The 20,347-nt window shown below is 40.1% G+C and overlaps 2 protein-coding genes across 2 annotated transcripts in view; one reads left to right on the forward strand and one right to left on the reverse strand.

The window, feature by feature from the left end:
* Positions 1–1,243: 1,243 nt before the first annotated feature.
* Positions 1,244–15,494, reverse strand: ANGPTL5 (angiopoietin like 5). The gene is made up of 8 exons (XM_052670986.1): positions 15,228–15,494; positions 13,303–13,450; positions 12,356–12,459; positions 11,704–11,797; positions 10,055–10,155; positions 4,083–4,203; positions 2,814–2,999; positions 1,244–2,436 (listed from the first exon to the last, which is right to left on the reverse strand). Exons 1-8 carry the CDS (start codon positions 15,324–15,326, stop codon positions 2,117–2,119), a joined length of 1,173 nt encoding a protein of 390 aa, XP_052526946.1. The 5' UTR covers positions 15,327–15,494; the 3' UTR covers positions 1,244–2,116.
* A 2,945-nt stretch (positions 15,495–18,439) lies between these two features.
* The window catches only part of CEP126 (centrosomal protein 126), a 36,369-nt gene continuing 34,461 nt past the window's right edge, over positions 18,440–20,347 (forward strand). The window contains exon 1 of the mRNA XM_052671397.1: positions 18,440–18,692. Coding sequence (XP_052527357.1) covers positions 18,440–18,692 — 253 coding nt within the window. The remainder of the gene's footprint in view (positions 18,693–20,347) is intronic.

Raw genomic sequence — 20,347 nt, forward strand, 5'->3', positions numbered from 1 at the left:
TCTCACTCATCTCCTTGGGTCCAGATGAGGACCATGGGGACGAACAGTGGGCTGGAGCACCTTTCTTATGAAGAAAGGTTGAGGGAGTTGGGCTTGTTTAGCTCAGAGAAGGCTCTGGGGAGACCTCATTGCTTTCTTTCAATATTTGAGGGAACTTAGAAACAGGAGGGAGCCCAACTTTTTACGTAGCGATAGGACGGGGAATGGCTTTAAACTAAAAGAGGAGAAATTAGGTTTGTTGGTAGGCAGAAATTCTTTACTCAGAGGGCAATGAGGCAGTGGCACAGGCTGCCCAGAGAAGCTGTGGGTCCCCCATCCATGGAGGTACTCAGGGCCACGTTGGATGGGACCGTGACCAACCTGAGGTGGTGCATGGCAATCAGCCCATGGCAGGGTGTTGGGACTAGATGGTGTTTAAGATCCCTTTCTACCTTTTATTCTAGGATTCTATAATTCTCTTCCCCATCCCACTGAGGGAGTGTGGCAGCCCTGTGGGGCCCAGATACCTACCAGGGTTAACTTAAAATATCTGCAAAGGGAAGGAAGTCTAAGCCACAGTGAACACAGAGTCTATTTGTGATGTTGCTAGTACAGCAATATTTGATGGTTAAGCTAGTTAAGCTACTCTTTAACTCATATCCCTTAGCATTGTAAGAGAACATAGACACTGTCAGAAGCTTCATTTCCTCCTAATTTATGTCTTTCTAAACCATGGCAGTTCAAACTTAAGAATGGTCGATTAGGAAATCATGCAAAGCACCAGGAATCCTGCAAGGATGAACAAATAGCTTCTGACCAAACTGTAATGCAAAAAGGAAGTATCGAGAGAGTGGAAGCAAGGATGGGTAGCCTGGTAAGGATACCAAAACGTTGTTCAACCATCCAAGCATGAAGTTAGGAAAGCTAAAGCCTAAATGGAATGGAATCTGATCACTGATGTCAAGGACAAGAAGAAAGACTTCTTTAAGTATACTCACTGACCTAATGCTTATACAAAGTGTGAGGCAGTAAAAATGAATAATAGTTTTTAACTGATTCAATACCACATATTGCCACAGACCTGATCCTCTGAAATAGAAGCAAGTATGACAAATTCCATGCCCAGTTGCTACAGAATAGATGGTAGGTTCCACAAACACTGCTGTACTGACAACACGTGTTTTTCATATTACTCCATGTTTATTGACAGTAATTCCAACTCTTAACACTGCATATTTAAAATGTAATTATACAACTCCAATCTTTTGTTCATTATTACAAAAAAAACATTCACAAAGTGACTAACGGTAAGAACAAAAAAGATATTTTCATGCCCATACATCCAAAAACCAAAACTCCAAAAATCTGAGATGTTATTCTTTCTCTTTGAGGAAAAAGTATTCATTTTTAGTGAACTGTGTAAATGACAAATCTTAAACTGAAACTTAAATACATGGACTATGAAAATTAAATAGAAAATAGACCATAGCTCTTGCATATTGCAGTGTACCTTACTTTTCTAAGAATCAATCCTTGAGAGCATGCAATACTCAGGCTCTGGACAGTATTCTCAGGGCAACATTTTTTATACAGGTAAGGTATTACAAGCTTTACAGGTAAGGACCTTACACATGTGCTGACATAAGTTAATATTATCTTGCCTGATAAGGAATACAGTATAAAAAGCTGGTTCTGGAAAATTAACATGAAGAAAAGGTATTTTTATGAAAAGAAATTACTAGAATGACTGATATATTACTTTTTTAAAAGAAAATTTCCTGCAGTTTCTTGGCAATTTAGATTTGCAGAGAGCATAGAAGGAATACATTCAAAAGTCAGCATTTCTCTTTTTATAACTTTTCCACTGGACCTGCCATTGTGATTACATATGAGGCAGCTAAATAAAAGCTTGTAAACACTGAGCTTCGTCGTTTTTCTGGAAATCCTTTCCTTAGGACCTTCTTTCTCAAGTGGAACCACTACAGATGCTGGTATTTCATAATAAAAATTAGTAACTGTATTATGGAAATATTTAATAAAGATTTAAGACTGAACTGCTTAAGTGAAAATGGAAGATGTTGCATTGATGCATTATCCCACGTAACAGCAAGAACAGATATATTTCTATTTTCATAGGTTAATGGAAATATGGGTCATAGTTCCTCCGAATCTTCATTGAGACTGATTTAATTTTTACTGGTTTGTTGTTCACTGTCCATGTATCCCAGTGAATCCCAGTTGCAAGAAATCTACCTGTGTAACGATGAATACCATTAAGATTTGCAAGGCCACACTGGTTGAACCACCATCCAGTGTTATCACTGAAGTTACTGCAGCTCTTTACAGGCTGTTCTTTAATAATGCACACTGGCCTACATCCATCATTGTCGACATCAAATGTGCTGAAAGGCATCGAATTCTGATTATCTTCTTTTCTGTATCCTCTGAATGCATCACCTAATCATGGGAGATGAAATGGAATGATGATAAAGGAGTTACTTATGAGAAAAAGAATATTTTTTGCTTACTTCATAATTCACAAACATTTCATCTGAAATTATTACAAAAATGGATTTCCTCAAAAGCAGTTCAAGGCAGCACTGCATTGGTATGTGTTGAAGACATAGGGAAAAAAAAGTACAAAATACTCAGAAGTATGGAAGAAATGATGGAAAATCTTTATCTTCTTGTTGCTTCGGTGCTTTTAGTGTTGCTAACTATGAAGGTAAAGACTTCTGTCCTCAAAGACCCTTACTCCAAATATTACTCTCTTGAATACACTAAGAGAAAAGAGAGTTGGTATCTTTAAACATATTAAGAAAGGAAGTTCTTACCTGCATTTCCTGAATAACGTCCCAAATGAATTTTAAAAGAACATGCTTCATCCTCTATCCAAAATGCATCATATGATGCATAGGCATGCTTGTCATTTTCTGATTCCAAATCCACGTAAAGACTGAAAGTGGTTGCTTTTTGGTTTACTATATAAAAAATCTTCCTTAAGCCAATCCAAAATTCCCCTAAAGCAAAAATGCAATGTACATTCAATAAACATCTAGAAACAAAAAGTATAATGCTTTCTATTTTTCCCTTTCCTTCCTGACCTAAGTGTAACAAAAATATCTGATCGGCATGTATTCCTTTGAAAGGCCAACAGAGGGACAGAGCTCTCTCTTACTTCACTGGGAAAATGCATGGAAGGAACTCACATAAGGGCACCATCTTTTTTCCTCATGACATTTTCAGAAAATTTTATAACTTTCAAGTGTTCGACTTTAACACACTTTGTAAGGCCACAGACACTGGATGTGCTGAATATCCACTTAACTAGCCAGAATTCAGTGGTGCTCCAAAAGACTATACTGAGAAATGACAAAGGTCAGCATTATGTGAAACGCAACAAAATGCAACAAAAATCAAATCTAATTGTAAAGATTTGCTTCCTCACATTTTTTTTCCGTGAAACATTGCCCCATCTGACCTGCAGCTGCTTGTAAATTTGAAAAGTTTGAGTCTTATTTCTACTCCAAATGGACAACTGAAAAAGCAGCCGCTGCTTTCAGACTTGACAGATTACAGCTGACAGTAAAAAAAATAATACAACTGTTGTATTGGTGTTAGCTACTGAAATATTTCCATTATCTTTCTAATCACTCCCAGTGCTGAAATATTACTGACTGTTCTTTCCTTCACAGAAATATTTTGCAAGCATGATTAAAAGCAACTCAGTCTTTCTTAAATCTCAACGAACATACAAACAAATAATAATAACAATAACAACAACAAAAAAAAAGTCACAGAGAAATACAACTTATACATAATTTCAGCAATAAAATATTCCATCATATTAACCTCTTCTTGTGAGACTAAGGATGGGTAATGGTGAAGGATTCCAGCAGGGTGAAGGTCACTGTTGAGAAGGTTAGACAATAGTTTTGGGGAAGCAACAAAGCATCTGAGAATTAAACAAAATACTTTTTAAAAAACAGGAACTTTACTCTGCATGCTACTAAAACTGCAATACAATTTAGTGGGAATGTAGCTCTCAAAAATACAGCAGGAACACTGGATCCAAAGCACTTAAGAGTATTTAAAACTCATACCAGAAAGATCACCAAATCCATCCAGATATTCAGACCACGTCCTCTGAAATGTAATGATTCCATCAGTTCTTTTCTGAAGCACAGTCCATCCACCTCCTTGAAAATCCATGTCACATAATACCTAAAACAGACACAGGCACGATTAAGCACACTTGAGACATCTGGAATGAAGAAAATAAAAAGCTTTTAAATGAAATAGAAGTGGGCTATTTAGGTTCTTGCCAAACAATGTACCCTTCCAACATTTTAACAAAAAGCTCAGAGAAAATTAAGCAAGCAAACTGCAGTGTTTTCTTTTACGTTCTATGGAGACTTTAATTTGGAGACTACCTCAATCAGTGTAAGCTGTCATGTGCAAATGCCTCTTTACATTAAATATAAAAAATGTCCTTTGCTAAATTTTACTTTGTATTAATAATAGCATGAAGTGGAAGCAACGTGGGATAGCAAGGGGATGGTTTCCTGCAAGAAACACAGATGGGGGCACTAATAGCAAATATACATTTATTTCAGGAAAGCAAAGAGTCAAAACTTCTTCTGTGTTCTCTTCTACCATCATACCCTCTCACCCAGAAACACTGTTTGTGATGCCTGAGAAATGCAGAGCATTTAATAAAGGTTAGGGAATGAAGTGATAGTGATAACACAATATACAATAATTTATCCTGGAGCAGTAGAAAACGTCACATAAAAGGGGGCCTCAATCCAGGGAAGTCTCAGTATGAGCATTTAGCAGCCTGAAGCTGAGCAGTCCCACTGAATACCTGGGATCAGCTCTAAGATTGATGAAACCACTAATGACCACTAAAATTTGTGCCCAGTGGTATGTCAAAAGACAACGGTACAGCTGCTCTCTGCTCTCCTACAGAGTATCACATTGCAGGGCACATTTTCTCCTCAGCCCATTTAACGTTAGACACTTGGCTGACCACCCTAAGTTGGGTATCAAATTGTCCTTGTCTGCTTTCTAATCCCCCCTCATAGAGAAAAATGTGCACTCACAGTGTGGGTCTGGAAAAGTAAGATCTAAATCACCTTCTGCAGATGTTACCTGCACTGTCTGCAAAAAAAGGGCCCTCAGACCCTTGGCTGCATTCTTGGGATATCAGGTAAGGGTCTAAAATTAAATGGAATGCATCCAGGTCACTCTGGGTATTTTTCAAGTGTGTCTGCAGTGCCACTGCTTGACCAGCTGTAACACAAATTAGCAATTCTTGTCATCCTGATGTAGAAAGTTGTGCATTGCACATTTAGACGTTACAATCAACCAAGCAGCAGTCTGAGTTTTACATGTTGCTTCTCCATTGGCTGGTACAACTCTGATACTTTTGACAAAACAAAAGGTTTTCTCTGTGGAGGAATACCTTGACCTCATACTAAGAACTTGTGTCACGTAACATATTCTCTGTGAAGCACAGGAAGCAGCAGCACAGAGCTGCAGCATGATCTAATTAATACAGCTTGGGCAAGTTTTGGTCCTCATTACTCGAGGTGCCATTGGAAGCCTTGAGCAATTCTTACAACCCAAACACTGGAGGAATCACAGTAAGGATCGTGTTCATGCAAGTGCACCTGGGAAATGATGGGCTTTTCTCCCTGGAGTGTCACATGTTTATTTCAGTCAACCAAGGAATAAAAAGAAATACCCACGACTCCAAAATGGGTATTTAGATACGAATATCTAAAATGCATTAAAATAATCCTACTGACTCAGTCACCGTCTTGAAATGATGGCATGCTTTGCTACTGACCATGAGCCAGAAATACAAAGAGGAACCCGCTCAGTCACAACATCAAGCTCTGAGCCTACATAAATCAGTGGGAGCGGTGGTGATTTTCAGAAGAATAAGATTTGGATCCACAAGAGAGGTCATCAGCATGTTACTCAGATATGGCACCAAACAGACACCAGCTAAGCAGGAACATGAAATAGGTACACAAAAAACAGTCACTGCTATATTTCTTAATTTTTACATGCTGTAAACGATGCAATTGTTTCCCTTCTTAAAGCCTTGCAATCCACTTAACAAATTGCTCTATGTCTCATACTGTGCAAGGTACCAGGGGCGTGACAGTGTTAAATTAAATGAGCACGAGGGAGCTTCTACTGAGTATTTTTCCCTTTTCATATTTAGTGTGTATAGCAAGCATATTTCAAACATTCAGTTTCTCCAACTCACTGATCTAAACGTACTCATCCAAAAATGCAGCAGAAAGTGAGCACAGATCAGTTTTCCAGAAGTGAAACTGGTTTTAATTGCCTCATGTTTGAATGCTCACACAAAAACCCATCTGGGACAAATTTTCTGAGACGACAAGAACCTGCAGCCCATGCTGAAACTGGATATGCTCAGAGCTCCTGAAATCTAGTTTTGATCAGTTCAAGTTAAGCATCCAAAATCTACACTCACTTCTGAAAATATGAAGACATGAAAACATGAGACATTTTTAAAACAGTTTCCTTCATTTGTCTGAAATCTTTATGCAGATCATTCTAGAGACACTTTGTTACAGTTTCAAACACATTTAAGGGGCTGAAAAGAAATACCCATGCTTCGTTGCTGAAAAGGTCCTACAAATGAGTTGTCCATGTGGCTTTGTTTTGTGTTTTAAATTCTCTTACTATGATTCTCTGCCTTTTTAGAATTTTGTTTTATTGTCCCAGTATTCAAACTTTTCCAAACTCCTGGCTATCAGTCTCTTGAACACATTTCAGTTCATTTTAATGTCTTAACTTTTTTTGCTCATCCACCATTTCTGTGGTACTTTTTTTGCTCTTCAACACATGGAAAAATTTGCATTAAACAGTTTTCCTTAAAATAACATTCTGGAAGGAACACACATCCTTTAGATATTTTTCTCTGAGAACTTTTTGGCACTGTCTGTTCATTTCTGTGTAACATCTACCAGGCAAGAAATGAGACACTCACTTCAGGAGTGCAGAGTTTCCTTATTATTTATTATTACCTTGTGATTTAAATCAAATTATTACAGTTTTTCCTTTTGCTTTTTGTTCTCCTTAAGGAACCTTTCCACTCACATAACTGATTCTTAGTTCTTTGGGACACTGGCAGTAATTTCAAATGTGGACGAGTGTCAAAAATACTTCTAAAGTTAAAGGAGATTTACAGTTTTACATTTTCTCACATAGAATAAGTCACACCATCTCTAGTAAAAGTAATTTGGGTGAGATATGAATATTTCCTCAATGGAATCTTCCTCAATCCAAGAGAAATTCTGAAACAAATGCATTTTGTACTATAGTTTAGCTGGGAGTGAGGCAGACAGCATTTTCTTCATACTAGGCATACACATAAGTTCTCTGCGAAAAATTCTATCTGTCTTTGCCTTTCTTTTACCTGGAAAGAACGTGATGATGAGTTACAGATTTTTTCACTCACTGCACTGTACAGAGAAAACAACAGCATTTTCTATCAGGAGTCTGCAGAACCAGAACCTATTTTTACTTTTGAGATCCCGGCATACTTCTGAAGTCTTTTCATAACAATACTGAGCTCTTTTTTCATAGCATTTTAAAGGTTCCAACTGGCCAGAGATAAAGGGATTCACTCTTCCTTTGTTATATACAAAAGAGGACTTTAAAAGTAGTGATTACATTTTGCTATTTACTTGCTGGCTAAAACTCTACATTTTTTTCCTCCAAAAAGTAATAACCCCAACATCTATTGCAAAATAAAAGGCTTGTCAGCCTTATCTCCATCATCACCAGTATAAGTCAGTGCCATATCTGTTTTCTTCTTAAGGAAGCCTTATGGACAGACTGCAATGGAAGTAAACATCCAATAAAAAATTTTCCTGATGTTTGCATGGATCTGGTGACAGGAAACATGACTGCTGTACTTCACAAGATCCACCTACAAGCTCTGAAGTAACTGGCTGATGAAGTTGCCAAGCCGCTATACATTGTATTAGAAAGGTCATGGTGGGGAAGTCCCCACTGAATGGAAAAGGGGAAACATAACCCCATTAACAGGAAAGGAAAAAAAGAAGATCCAGGGAACTGCAGGCCAGTCAGTCTCACTTCTGTGCCTGGCAAGATCATGGAGCAGATCCTCCTCAAGACTCTATTAAGGCACATGGAAAATAAAGATGAGGTGATTGGTGGTAACCAACACACCTTCTCCAAGGGCAAGTCATGTCTGACAAGCTTGGTGTCCTTTTGAGATGGAGTTACAGCATCAGTGGAAACAGGAAAAGCAACCGACGCCATCTGCGTGGATTTGTGCAAAGCGTTTGACACTGTCCTGCATGGCATCCTGGTCTCCACATTGGAGAAAAATGGTTTGGTGGATGGACTACTCACTGGATAAGGAACTGGCTGGATGGTCACACTCAGGAAGTTGTGGTCAGCAGCTCGGTATCCAAATGGAGACTGGTGACAAGTGGTGTTCCTTGGGGATTGGTGCTGAGATCGGTGCCATTTAACATCTTTGTGGGCAACATGGACAGTGGGATCGAGTGCATCCTCAGCAAGTTTGCAGATGGCACCAAGCTGAATAGTGAAGTTGACACTCTAGAGGGAAAGGATGCTATTCAGAGAGACCTGAACAGGCTAAAGAGGTGGGCCCATGCCAACCTCATGAAGTTCAACAAGGCCAAATCAAGGTCCTGCAGGTCAGGGCAATCCCAAGCACAGATGCAGGTTTGGCAGAGAATGGCTTGAGAGCAGTCCTGAGGAGAAGGATTTAGGGGTGTCCATCGATGAAAGACTCAACATGAGCCAGTAATGTGCACTTGCAGCCCAGAAGGCCAACTGTATCCAGGGTTGCATCAAAAGAAGCGTGACCAGCAGGTTGAGGGAGGTGATTCTGCCCCTCTACTCTGCTCTCATGAGACCCCACCTGGAGTACTGTGTACAGCCCCCAACACAAGGACATGCAGCTCCAATGCAGCAGGTCCAGAGAAGGGCCACAAAGATGATCAGAGGACTGGAGCATCTCCTCTAAAAGGATAGGTTGACAGAGCTGGGGCTCTTCAGCCTGAAGAAGGTAAAGCTCTGGGGGGACCTCATAGTGGCCTTGCAGCATCTGAAGGGGACCTACAGGAAAGCTGGGGAGGGACATTTTAAAAGAGCACGTAGAGACAGGACAAGGAGAAACAGCTTTAAACGGAAAAGAATAGATTTAGATATTAACAAGAAATTCTTTACTGTGAGGGTGGTGAGACAGGTTGCCCAGAGAAGTTGTGTACACCTCCTCCCTGGAAACATTCAAGGCCAAGCTGGATGGTGCCTTGAGCAACCTGGTCTAGAGGGAGGTATCCCTGCCTATAGCAGGGAGGTAGGAACCACATGATCTTACAGGTGCCTTCCAACCCAGACCATTCTATGATTCTAAGATAATTAATTTCATTCTTTTTTTTTTTTTTTTTTTATCCTAGCTGCATATGTCTCACAGACAGAATAAGAAGGTTTAGATGCTCTCTGCCCTACAGCTGAGTAGAATGGTGCTCAGACAAAAGCTAAGCACTTATTCCTCAAATAGATGTACATCTACATCTACACTTAGATGTCCAGAAAAAACATGGTTCAAGATACAGTTACCAGCAGCATCACTTCTCAAGAGAAGGCAACCCTTGAAGCTTCCCCAGTAGAATAATTTAGAAGACAAGTAGATCAGTCTTTTGTCTTTTCAGTTTCCATCTCTAATACAGAAGAGAAGAGCAGTTCTCAGTCACCAAAAGCAGGGCTGGAGAGTTTTCTTCAGTTTTCCTCTTTGGTACATTTTTCACTACATATGAAAACTGACGATGAGATATTATATCAGAGCTTAAATTTCAGTGTAGAAACTGATTTTTTTTCTTCAAAATTGTAGCAAAGGCAGACTCATTTGGATGATTTAATACACTTCTTATTCATCAGTTGGAAAATTATCATGGAAGGCGTTATTAAATACATTCTAAGTGGATATTCTCAAGCAAATTTCAGCTATCACTAGAGAGAAATTTATTACCTCAAATGCATAATTTGATCCTTCTGGATGGATGATGTACAGACCACTTGGAGTTTTTGAAACTGAACCAATGGTATCTTTAATATCAGTGCAATCCAACCCTGGAAAATAAAGTATTTGATGAAGCTTATTAACACATATTTTTTTAAAAAGAGCACAAATACAGCTAAAGTGGAGAAATACACATTTTGTTGGGAACTTCTGAATGATCTCAAATACAATTTTTTGTTGTGCAAATTTAAAATATGCATTCTCAGGAATTTACCTTATATACCCTCACCTTGGGGGAACTGGAACTAGATGATCTTTAAGCCCTTCCAACCCAAACCATTCTATGATTCTATGGAATGATAATTCTCTGAGATCCACTAAGCTTGGAAAGAATTATAAATTGCATTTTATTGAGAAAGTTCGTTCTAATCTTAACTGATACACAGAAAGATTATATGATGGTTGCTCCAAAGCTAATGTCTCCTATTTTATTCTGTTGGCACACAACATCAGAGGTGCATGTTGGTGGTTTGGCAGTAGAGACTGAACCTTCCCACCAGTATTTCATTCCATTTTGTTGCTGTGTGACAGATAGCAGCAGAGGAGCAGTCTAACAAATGCTGTCTGACATGGAAGTGTATGCGAAGCAAAGGTGTGGAATGGAATTCCTCTATGAGGAAAAAATGGCATCCATTGACATTCACTGATGTTTGCTGAACATTTATGGAAAGCAAATGGTGGATGTAAGCATAGTGAGTGAAGTGCTGTGTGGTGCATTTCAGCAGAGGTGACAGTGATGTGTTCCAGGAAGCCATACACAGCTTTCACACCATGAAATGAAGCATGTCTTGATCAGCTCATCTGCACGGGTTGGCTGATGGTGACTATGTTGAAAAATATGTTTTGTGGCTAAGAATTTATCAAATAGTGTCATTATGCCTATTGTATCTGCTGTAGTTTTCATAGGAAGCATTACTTTCAGAGCAGCCTACATATATCCAGGTCTTATTTCATAGATTTGATTTGGTTAACATTTGTATAGAGTAAAATCACATATTACCCAAGGAAGGACGTCTTCTTCCTGCAAATGTTTGTATCTGTACTCATACAAGCCCTTCTATCATGATTTATATATAAGCATATAATCTTTTGCCTAGTGTTAAGCTAAGTGTGTGTCAGACTCGAGTTTCTAAGGCTGGTAGGACTGAAGAAGGTAATGTTTACTGTAGTTGGGTTGGGAACTGTAAAGGATATGAACTGTCCAGTGCACAGTTTGACTTCTGTTTGGGTTTTTGTTGTTGTTGTTGTTTTGGTTTTTTTAAAGATATTGCAAATGTTGAGCATGCTTTATCTCATTACAAAAGAATGTGCTATTTAGCTACATTAAATCACTTAAGAACTAATGCTTAGTATTTTGCATAAATATCAACAAGATTACAAGATGCTATGCCCAAAATTATCCTCTTGCCAATTATTTAAACCAGCCCTTTCCAACGAGATTCTTATATAGTTCACTAATTTTTCAGATTTTATGTGTGCATTCTAGCACAGAATAAGTATTGTACATGTTAAAACTGCTTACCTGTAATTTGTTCTTTGTTAAGACTCTCTCAAAGATAAAAAGAAAAAGCTCAAGATAAAATGTGGGAAATATTTACCATGAGATTGAACTGCTTTGTAAGGAAGTGGATCCAAATGCTTTCTTAAAACTTCTGCATTCAAAAGAAGAACTCTGTTCATGAGTTCATTCACCTGTAAGTTTAAATAAATATCTTAAAACAGGTTGCAGTGAAGTATTTTACATTCTAAGGATGGTCTTTTTGATTCCTAGTAAACAAAATCTGAAGGTCATTTTTGAGGTATGTTAGTGAGTTGTAACTTCATAGTGTGAATTTGTCAGATTTTTTACTTTCTGCACCCAAAGTCAGACACAACTCCAATTAATTTGAGGAAAGCCCTTCAATTTGATTAAGGCTTTTTATCTGCACAGAGTGAGCACGGTGTTTACAAACTACTGCCAGTTAATGATAATGTAATTGTGTGTACTTGTCACGTGCACAAGTACAACAGGGTTGCATACAGCCTCTTGCCCTACTGCCACATGTGCCACTAGGTCGTGTAACACGTGGTGCTAATTGTTCCCTGGGCCTCCCCCTTTAGCCGGGCTACAAGACATCACTCCTGAAGTCAATGCAACAGAGACTCCAGTCCTACTGTGTGAATGACAAAGTAAATAATTAATTAGCTCAGTTAGAAGGTAATCATAGTGTAAATAATAAATAAAAATATTTATGATAAAGAAAAAAGTACCTGATTCGAAAGGTAATCCAAGGAAGACTGTTGATCATCCATCATGTTTCTTACCAGTTTTTTTGTGCTTCTTGCATATTCAACAAGAGAGCTCTGCAAATTCCCTTTAAAAGCAATATGTTCATTCACCTTGTTAGCACAAACTTAGAAATAGTCTTGATCAAATAATGACCATCTATTTGTGATATCTAAGAACTTCAGCTTTACAAATTGTACGATTTGATGAATTCCATCCTAACCTTCAGCTACTGGGATAACCAGTTAATGGATATCACAGAAATTTAAATACATCTGAAAAAAGGATAGATATGTAAGGTTTCCTGCCATTCTGCATTTTGCCTATTCACTGTGCTATTTATTCAGGTTCCTTGCTTTCCCCTGATGCTAAAAATATAGAAACTACACTTGCCATGTAATCAATAATACATAATGAAAATCATATGGCAAAGGCAAGAATTTTGACACATTTTTTTCTGAGGCTGGATAATGTCAGTTGCTGTTTAGTTTTTCCAGGTGATGAACAGAAGATATGTCCTGCATATATATCTACAAAAGGCAAGCTCAAGTATAGATTTCTTCCCACTTAATTTTGGACACTTAAGTACAGCATTTAAATAAGGAACAGACATTCAAGCCTTTCTCTCAAATGGAGAGACCTACAGATATTCAGAGGATAACACAGACAGGTGGGATGAGCTACTGCTTGGATTTGCCTGTCCCAACAGCAATTATGAAGAGAAAGCAGCATGATTAACTTCATTTATCCCAGCTGCACACAGCATCCCAAATCTGAACAACATTCAGAGTGGGCAGCTTGGTCAAAGCCTGCCACATGTGCTCAAGAAGATTAAAAAATAAATCAGCACAGCATAGCGTAGCGTAGCAGAGGAATGCATAGCAGGGCATTGCATAGCTTGTTGTTTAGAGTATTCTGTATGAATACATACTGCACATATACTGTTTTTCCCCTCGTAAAATTTTAGCTTGAACATCACATGGTACAAGGCATTGTTCTTTTTGTTTTGAAATATCTGCAGATTTATTTTTCTCTTCTGCCTTGAGTGGTTCCTCCACAGCTCCAACATTCCTTGTGCCCTGTTGTACCAGACAATGGAGGGGGAAATAAATTGATCACAAACACATGTTAAACTGCTCAGTCTGTCAAAATGAAGCTGATTACCCCATGGATCTTCCTTTAAAACCTGCTTTCTTAAAAGCTTTATAGCAATACTTGACAGAGCTGAGGTCAAGGCTTGTTATGTATCTTCTACTTAGCCATGTCTTGCAAGGGTGTTAGAAGTAGAGAATCACAGAATTATAGAATCAAAACCTCAGAACCCCATCCAGCTTGACCTCGAGTGCCATCCACCACATCTCTGGGTATGTAACCTCTATAAATTTTTAAAATACACCAAAATTTCTGCTAAAATACTCTGTGAGTGACCTGCAGGCCAAAACTTGCAAATACTTGCATTTAAGAAGCTCGCATTTTAAGACTTGCCACACCAACAGACATCTCAAATGCCCACAAAGTTATTTTCCCTGGAAAGGAGAAGGATTTGGGATTTACCACGTAGTACAAAAACCCTTTCACTCTGCAAAGTCTCCAAATTGAGAACTTAAGAGTTTGTTTGTGGAAACGATTCCCCAAGTTATTAATCGAGGCACACAAGTAGTCTCAAACAGATTTGCAGACAAATCTGTAAAAATATAAAAAATATAAAAAATATTTCAAATGTTCTTGCTGGGGAAGGTTTCAAGAGACACTATTTGCAGGGATAGAATTATCTGAAATAGTAACAATAAAAGCATCAGTAAAAGTAGTTTCATACTACTACACCTAATAATGTTATTTCAAAATAGTATTTTCATATTTAACATTTTTTCTTCCATGGTACCATAAAACACAGGGCTGTCTCTGATTCATCGCTTAGAGAAATGCCAAAATGATCCCTGAAAAATCTCCTTGTAAGAAGGCTAAGGAACATATTTCCATTTAAGTCTTCGTTTATTAATTCCATAATCTCAGCAAGGCACTGTAACATGCTCATACTGTACTTTCAGATGTAAATAGGACCTTAGAAACTTAAAAATTCTAATTAAAAAGGAAACTTACTTAGTCTTGGCCAAATTGACTACTTGCTCTCCTTTCCAGCTTCAGATTTCTCTTTCTGGTTTTGGCACTACACTGACAAAGCTCTGAACAGTTTATTCCTGATTTTTGCCTTTTAAAATTGAAAATAAATATTACATTAAATGGTTAACAGGCAGATTAAAAAAGACGTTTCTGAATTATTAATTTGATTTCACTTTGTGTCTAGAGAGGAATAAATGCTAGAGAACAGAAACAATATGTTTCTTTGATATTGAAATAAGCACAAAATAAAGGAAGAACAGAACAGCAACAATTATAAAAAGACCAATTGAAACATATAAATAGATCACAAGGAGCCAAGTGTTGTTCGGGGCTTTATCACGGCTATCCACCAGCTGTTCAATTAAATAATGTTAAGAAAATACTTTAATCAGTATTAATTCTTTCTAAAGGCAAAATGAAACAGGCATTAAATCAGACCTTGGGAGTTCATGTCACAGGTTGGACTGTGCCTACACCAGGAGTTACTGTGTCTTTGCAGGGATGCAGATGACAATAAAAATACATCCCAACAACCGAACTGTTATAAAAGATGTAAAAACAAAAATGTTTTCTTGTTGTACTGTATTTCTACAATGCACTCTCTCTGAAAATACCTAATTCTTCCATATTCTCATACCTATCCTGAACAAAGCAATCTATTTCTCTGTCGCTTGTCTAAGAAATTATTCAGTTACATTCATCGTCTTATCTCAGCAAAGTAATTGAAAGTCTTACCTTAGATGAACAAGGCTTGACATCACTTATGACAGTTTCTCCCCAGCCCAACAAAAGAACACTAAGAGAAATTAATGAAGTTACCCCAAAGCTCTTCATCTTTTCCTTGCAGCAATGCAAATGTTTTGACGGGTTTCACATTTCTGCGGAAAGAATTGTACACTACAGAGTGCTGAGCTAACTATTCGGGAATGTGTACAGCACAAAGAGCAGCCAACACATCACTCCTTTAATGCCTGCATTTAATAAAACACAGCTCTGTTGCACAGTAGGCTTATATACATGCACTGCTTGTCTCCTGAGAGCACTTCCTGCTCATTACCTGCACATGACACACCAAACATATCTCTGCACTGTGATAAAAGCACGACAATTTCTTACACACTGGTTTTGAGCCCCGGTTTTTGTATTTGGTAGTGAGTGATTTAGGCTCATTGAAAGAAAAAAAAAAAAAAGGTATCAATTTTCAACATTTTTGACAGTGTGCCCAGGTGGCCAAGAGGGCCAACGGCATCCTGACCTGCATTAGAAATAGTGTGGCCAGCAGGAGCAGGGAGGTGATCATCTCCCTGTACTCAGCACTCGTGAGGCTGCACCTCGAGTACTGTGTTCAGTTTTGGGCCCCTCACTACAAGAAAGACATTGAGGCTCTGGAACGTGTCCAGAGAAGGGCAATGAAACTGGTGAGGGGTCTGGAGCACAAATTCTATGAGGAGTGGCTGAGGGAGCTGGGATTGTTCAGTGTGGAGAAGAGGAGGCTCAGGGGAGACCTCATTGCACTGTACAACTTCCTGAAGGGAGGTTGTGATGAGGAGGGATTTGGCCTCTTCTCCCAGGCAACGAGCAGCACACGGGGTAATGGCTGCAAGTTGTACCAGAGGAGGTTTAGATTAGACATAAGGAAGAACTTTTTCTCAGAGAGTGGTCAGGCACTGGAATGGCTGCCCAGGGAGGTGGTGGAGTCGCCGTCCCTGGCAGTGTTCAAGAGGCGCCTGGATGAGGAGCTGCGAGATGTGGCTTAGTGCTTGTGGTGGCAATGGTGATGGGAGGACGGTTGGACTGGATGACCTTGTAGGTTATTTCCAACCTTGTGATTCTATGATTCTATGATTCTAACTTTTTAAAAGACTTTTATCATTAAACTGAAGGTGTTTTCATTGGTGGGGTGGCAGAACACTAGATATGGCTTATTTCTAAACCTCAGTTTGTACCACACCTCCAGGATATGTCATGTCTGAATCACTTTCACAACAAACTCCTGAGTGTCACCTCAAACTAGCACAGCCAATGCTCTACATTGGTCTCAGTGCTGTGTTCACCTCCCTGTCCGAAGCTGGCATACACTGGAAATTGCTTTTAATAAAGATTTAACAGCAGTTGCAAGAGGGGGATAAATTCAGTATTAAATCCACATACTATTCCATGTTTTTAATGCAATGTTTTGTTTCAAAATTAGTAGCTACAGGGCACTGAGCACCCATAACTGGCCCCTTCCAGCACACACTTGGAAGTTATCTGTGACGTTTTTAGCAACTTCTGCTAGTCAGTATCTGATGTGATCAAATATTTAACCTGTTCTGGAGTACTTTGTAGCTTTCCAAGGTAAGAATTCTGGAATGTTACTAGTGCATCAGTTGATGCTTGCTTACAAAGTCACAGGTTATGATCTGTTTCACAGACTCAGGGAGTTAAGGAGAAAAGATTTTCATTGCTAACTACATATGACACTAAGGAGGAACAAATGGTTTTCACTCCTCTTCCTATACGCAGAAGTAGGAAGAGAAGGCAAATTTCAAGAAGGAATGGTTAGGATGGGCAGAACCTTGGCTGAACCCCTTCCCTATACAGTTAAACTGAAGCTTGGAGGAAAACTAAAGGGCATTAGCAGATGAATCCCTTCTGGAACAAGAAGGAAAGAAAAATGTGTTTCTGCAGCAGCTCCAACCTTCAAATCAGATTAGTAATAAATTCAGTCTGTCCCACAAAGATTTAAAAGTTGATCTTTATCCTTTACTGGAATATCAGTCACTAGCTCACATTAAAATTTATGAAACTTCTTCCAAATCAGCTGCCAGAGTGGGATCTTCCATTCTGTAACCACTTGAGACCAGGCTGTTTGCTGTCCTAGAATAACCATACAGCTCTGCAGTACATGGTGCTCAGCTTATTTACCAAGAAAAGCCGCTAATGACCTGGAGGAGCTACAAAGTGGGGCTATGAAGAAGAACAAAGAAAAAAAAGCTGTTAAAAGAGAGAGAGAGAAAAAGATTTAAAGGCATTTTTAATACTGAATTTCAGAAGATGACTACAATTCAGTTACAAGTTTTGCTGGCTAAGGTCAAAATTTACAGTAAGCCTAAGAAGTTTAAATTCTTTCTAAGCATGACATAAGCTCAAATTTGGTAGCTGTCTCACAGCTATGATTTTGTCCCACTTGCATGACTGTTCTCAGTAAAGTCTTTTAAGGTATCCTTTACAGGCTGAGAGAGCTGGGGCTGTACAGGCTGGAGAAGGCTCCAGAGACCTGAGAGCAGTATCTTCAGTATCTAAAGGGGACAGACTCTTTAGCAGGGTGTGTTGTTACAGGACAAGGGAAAATGGTTTCGAACTAAAAGAGGGGAGATTGAGACTGGATATAAGAAGAAATATTTTTATGGTAATGGTGGTGAGGCACTGGGACAGGCTGACCAGAGAGATGTTGGATGCCTCATCCCTGGGACATTGGAAGTTATGGACGGCTCTGAGCACACACTGGAGCTGTAGGTGTCCCTGTTCATTGCAGGGGAGTTGGACTAGATAACCTTTAAAGGTTTTCTCCAACTCAAACGAGTCTATTCCTCAGTAAAACACCGCATTTATCAGACAGATTGGGGTCTTCGGAGTGTGAAAAGAACTGAAGAGGTCTGCTTGGAGGCAGAGAAGTAACAACCAGCCTTCTGCCTGCAACACTGGGCAAAGCGGTGAGTCTGGAGCTGTTCCTCTGAACCAGGAATTCTAGCATACTCTCTCCGTCTTAAGGCGGCAGAACTTTTCATATACAGATCTAGCTGATACAGTTATCTCTAGGTCTTTCCCGACGTTCCACCAGCGCCCGTCGTGCCCTCGCGCCACCCCGAACCCCGACCGGGGCTGTTCGGGACAAACCGCCGCCCCTCGGCCGCTCCCCGCCGCCCCGCCCCGTCGCGAAGGAAGCGGCGTCTCTCGTTGCTACGATGGCGGCGGTGCGGCCACAGGAGCGTACGGCAGTGCCGGGGCGCTGCGTGGAGCCCGGCGGGACGGGCGGCGGAGCGCTGTGGCGGCGGGACCTACAGCAACGGGCGGGACGCGGAGCGGGCGCGGATCCGTGCGCGTATCCTTCCGCGTATCCTTCCGCGAGCCGCCCGCAGGCAGCTGCCCGGGAATGGCTGCCCGCTCCTCGCCGAAGGGCGGGGTGGGGCCCTGTGGGGACGGGGGTGCGGAGCGGCAGTGCGGCAGCCGGCGTTCCCCAACCTTTTTTTTTCTTTTTTTTCTATTCTGGATAGAAGAAAAACGGTTTTGACAGTGTGGGGGATAAGGGGCGCCATTTGTATGGTGAGAGGCACAGGTTGCCCAGGGGGTGGTGGTGCCGTCGCTGCAGACGCTCCAGGGATGCTGGGTGGGGCTCTGAGCACCTGATGGAGCTGCAGGTGTCCGTGTTCACTGCAGGGGAGGTGGATCAGATGGCCTTTAAGGGTCCCATCCAATTCAATCTTGTGATTCTGCAATGTGTTAAAATGACTGTAAACAGTAAAATATAAGTACATGTTTTTCCAGATGAACACTGAATGAGTTATGACCATAATACATATTTATGGGAGCATCTGTTGTGTGATTAACCAAACAGTCTATCAGCATCTTGAATGTGATGGGATGAAGTTTGACCTTTGCTGCTCACAAAGGTGCGTGAAGTCCATCCAGCAGCTTCTGCATCTGTCGTGAGCTCTGGAGACACAGCCAGCACTGTCCTTAACACAGCGCCAGGGACAGAGCTTTAGCATTTCCTGTGGGATGGGATTTAGAAGAGGAGCGCTGGGCGCTGAAAGAAGATCAAAGGCTGTGTCGGAGCAGAGCGCGGAAGCATTCAAAGGAGACCAACAGAAGGAGGAGGTGAGTAACAAGAGCTGTGCTGTGGGAGGTTAGAAAAAGCAGAGTGAGAAGTTTGAGACAGGTCAGTGTGTTTCTACAATGTGCACGTTCACTTTGCTAAGCAGCCTCACTGCTTTTCCTAGGCTTGAAAAATTCACTAAACCTAAAATAAATTATAAGGGAGCAACATTCCAAGCTGCTACTTGTTGGACCAAAACCACACGTTGTGGCTCTGGCCTGCATTTATGTTACTCTTCCATTTCTGTTATCTTTGATGGGTTGTAACAAATGAATTCAGGCATCCAGGAGTCGTTGGGCAGGCAGCTGTCACTGCTTGCTGAAGTGTATGTGCTTCTGAGCACGTGCAATGACAGTGCACAGCTTCCCCTGTGATAAGGCTTGGTGTTCCCACTTCCCAGTAAAGGCAGTGCTAAGCCTCTCTAGAAAAGAAGTATATTTGTAATGGAGTTATTGTGTATTGACATTTTAAACAGAGCTTTGAATATTCAGCATTTCCTCATATGTGAAAGCGCAAAGTCATGAAAAATTCTACAACCTGTGGGTTGAGTAAAACGTACACTGAGGTTTTGAGTGCAGTGGTGTAAGTAGTAGGCATTTCCCTAGCATTCGTGTGCAGGAGAGTGGCTCTGTATAACATACAGATGGATGGGCTCCTACTGAAGTCTTTTCAGAAGAAGCCCTCAGCCTCCAACCAACTTCTGCCCATTGTTAACTCCCTGAAGCACTCTTCCCAATTAGTTCCATATCAGGTGATTTTTTTGTACAACATTTATTTCCTGAAATAGGATGATAGGATGATAAGATGATAAGTCATCAGGGGCAGTAGACACTATACTGCTGTTTTAGCTTCACAAAAGATTGACGTGCTGTGCTGTCAGCACACATCTTGAAATAAAAAGAAGAATGAAGAGAAAGTATCACTTGGGTATGATTAAAGACCCACAACCCTTGCAGATAATATACCAAGCCTCAGTTGAAAGATTAAATATCTTCTT

This window comes from Tympanuchus pallidicinctus, unplaced genomic scaffold, assembly GCF_026119805.1.
Source record: "Tympanuchus pallidicinctus isolate F22 unplaced genomic scaffold, pur_lepc_1.0 scaffold11, whole genome shotgun sequence".
NCBI lineage: Eukaryota > Metazoa > Chordata > Aves > Galliformes > Phasianidae > Tympanuchus > Tympanuchus pallidicinctus.

Excerpts from the sequence above, each read along its gene's own strand:
- ANGPTL5 (XM_052670986.1), bottom strand. The coding sequence starts at position 15,326 with ATGAAGAGCTTTGGGGTAACTTCATTAATTTCTCTTAGTGTTCTTTTG. Across the intron at positions 10,156-11,703 it reads CAAAGCAGTTCAATCTCATG|GGTTGGATTGCACTGATATT; the intron begins GTAAATATTTCC and ends TTTATTTTCCAG. Across the intron at positions 3,000-4,082 it reads TGGATTTGGTGATCTTTCTG|GGGAATTTTGGATTGGCTTA; the intron begins GTATGAGTTTTA and ends TTTTTGCTTTAG.